Source organism: Haliotis cracherodii, unplaced genomic scaffold (assembly GCF_022045235.1).
Source record: "Haliotis cracherodii isolate W230 unplaced genomic scaffold, xgHalCrac1.p SCAF_40, whole genome shotgun sequence".
NCBI classification, from domain to species: Eukaryota; Metazoa; Mollusca; class Gastropoda; order Lepetellida; family Haliotidae; genus Haliotis; species Haliotis cracherodii.
The window spans coordinates 513,011-514,786 of NW_027266298.1; the positions used below are offsets into that span (position 1 = coordinate 513,011).

General features: G+C 43.2%; 1 protein-coding gene across 1 annotated transcript; it reads left to right on the top strand.

Moving 5' to 3' along the window:
• The first annotated feature begins 1,007 nt into the window (after positions 1-1,007).
• On the top strand, positions 1,008-1,525 carry LOC139441455 (cyclin-dependent kinase 4 inhibitor C-like). Its single transcript, XM_071222370.1, has one exon. The coding sequence runs from the start codon at positions 1,134-1,136 to the stop codon at positions 1,398-1,400; it is 267 nt and encodes an 88-aa protein (XP_071078471.1). The 5' UTR covers positions 1,008-1,133; the 3' UTR covers positions 1,401-1,525.
• Positions 1,526-1,776: the final 251 nt, after the last annotated feature.

The following is a 1,776-nucleotide window of genomic DNA, read 5'->3' on the forward strand; positions in this document are numbered from 1 at the left end:
GGGACAAGATTCTGATCAACACGGTAGGTGGGGGAACCTAGCATGTGGTAGATCGTGTCATTGTCCAACTTTGTATGATATTTGGTAAGATCATCATGTCAGCCAAGGCTAGGGGGATTCTACTCCGAAAATGTCCTATAAACAGTCTCTGCAATTTGATACATGTTTTATCCTATCAATTTATCAACAAATCAACAATTGCACTAATAGTATCATCATTTTTTTCATAAAAGTCAATTCAACAAGCAGGTGTATTGACACGCCAGATAGATCTAGATGAACAACAGTCTATACTTGTGTTGTATTTTTATGAGAGTCATTTAATTTGACAATCACAAAACTACTATATTTACACTTCGGCTATAATAAACGTATTTCAAAATCTAGTTCTGTTGTAAACGTTTCAAAAGGCTTCAAACTTGTGGAATGGCAATAACTGGTCTGTGGTCAATATTTATAATGCTTATGTGCTATATATAGTTTACTAAACAACATATTCGGTGTTTCAGCCTCGAGTGACCCGAGCCGGCGCAGGTGGTATCCATGGCTCTCCAGTGCTTCACACGGTAGGTGGGAGAACCCAGCAGGCACAAAGCTCACTCCTAACCCTTCATGCATACAGTGTATTCAATGAACAAGCTTATGTAAAGCAATGTAAAAATAAATATCATATTATCTTAATAATTTGAGACAGCGGTTGTACTGACAGTGTCTGACTAATATCTTATAAAGCAAACAAACGTTAACGCTCCCCAGCCGTACACAGAATAATGTTACAACTACTGGATGTAGAAGAAAGCACTTGAATAAATGTCACGTGAATAGATTATTCTTAGTTCAATACATAAACCCCTCCCCTCATCGTTATATTGTTGTCATCCATACAGGAAGTGGTTCATCATGTATCGATGTTCCTGTCACGTGTCAACACTTCGAGGTGTGAACACTGTAGATGTAGGACAAAGATGTCTGGATGTGTACAGAGTTTACTTTGTGTTACAGCGACTCCATCACAAGCAGACCGCGACCTCCACTACGCCAGCAGGGACGGGGACCTGGAGGAGGTGAAGCGGCTCCTGTCTACACCGGGAGTCGACATCAACAGTAGAGGAGGGAGGAGCAGGACACCGGTGATGGAGGCAGCACGGGGGGGACACAGAGACGTGGTGGAGCTCCTGGTGAGTGAAGGGGCTGATGTGTCACTGGTGGACGTGGTCGGTGACAACATCCTTCACTGGGCCTGTATGGGAGGAGATGTGGAGACGGTGAAGTTTGTGCTGTCTCTGCACGTGGTGGACATCGACGCCAGGAACAAGTGGGGGCAGACAGCGGCGGACTGGGCGAGAATCTGGGGACATCAGCAAGTGGTGGAACTGCTGAAGTCCCGCGGCGCTCAGTGACGTCAGTGTCGTGTTTGTGTAGACGGTGGAGGGGGACATGTTGTTACAGACAGTAACGTGGTGTGCCGTGCACGTCGTCGTGTAATATATTCCCGGATTTGGTGAGAATGTTTGTTGTGTTTGAGGAGAAATAAAACTTGTTGAAAATATTTTTAGATATTTTGTCATTTGTTGTGTTTGGAACTTCTCATAATCAGGTAAGAAAATTGTTAACTGAGTGTAAATATTGATGATGTGTGATTATTATGTGAACACTGCATCTCGTAATACAATTAGTCTGTGTAAACTGTGTGTCACAATTTTATAATTAAAAATGGAACACACGACAAACTTTGTTTACATCTCGCTGCACTCTGTGACCTCAGACTGAGCCGAG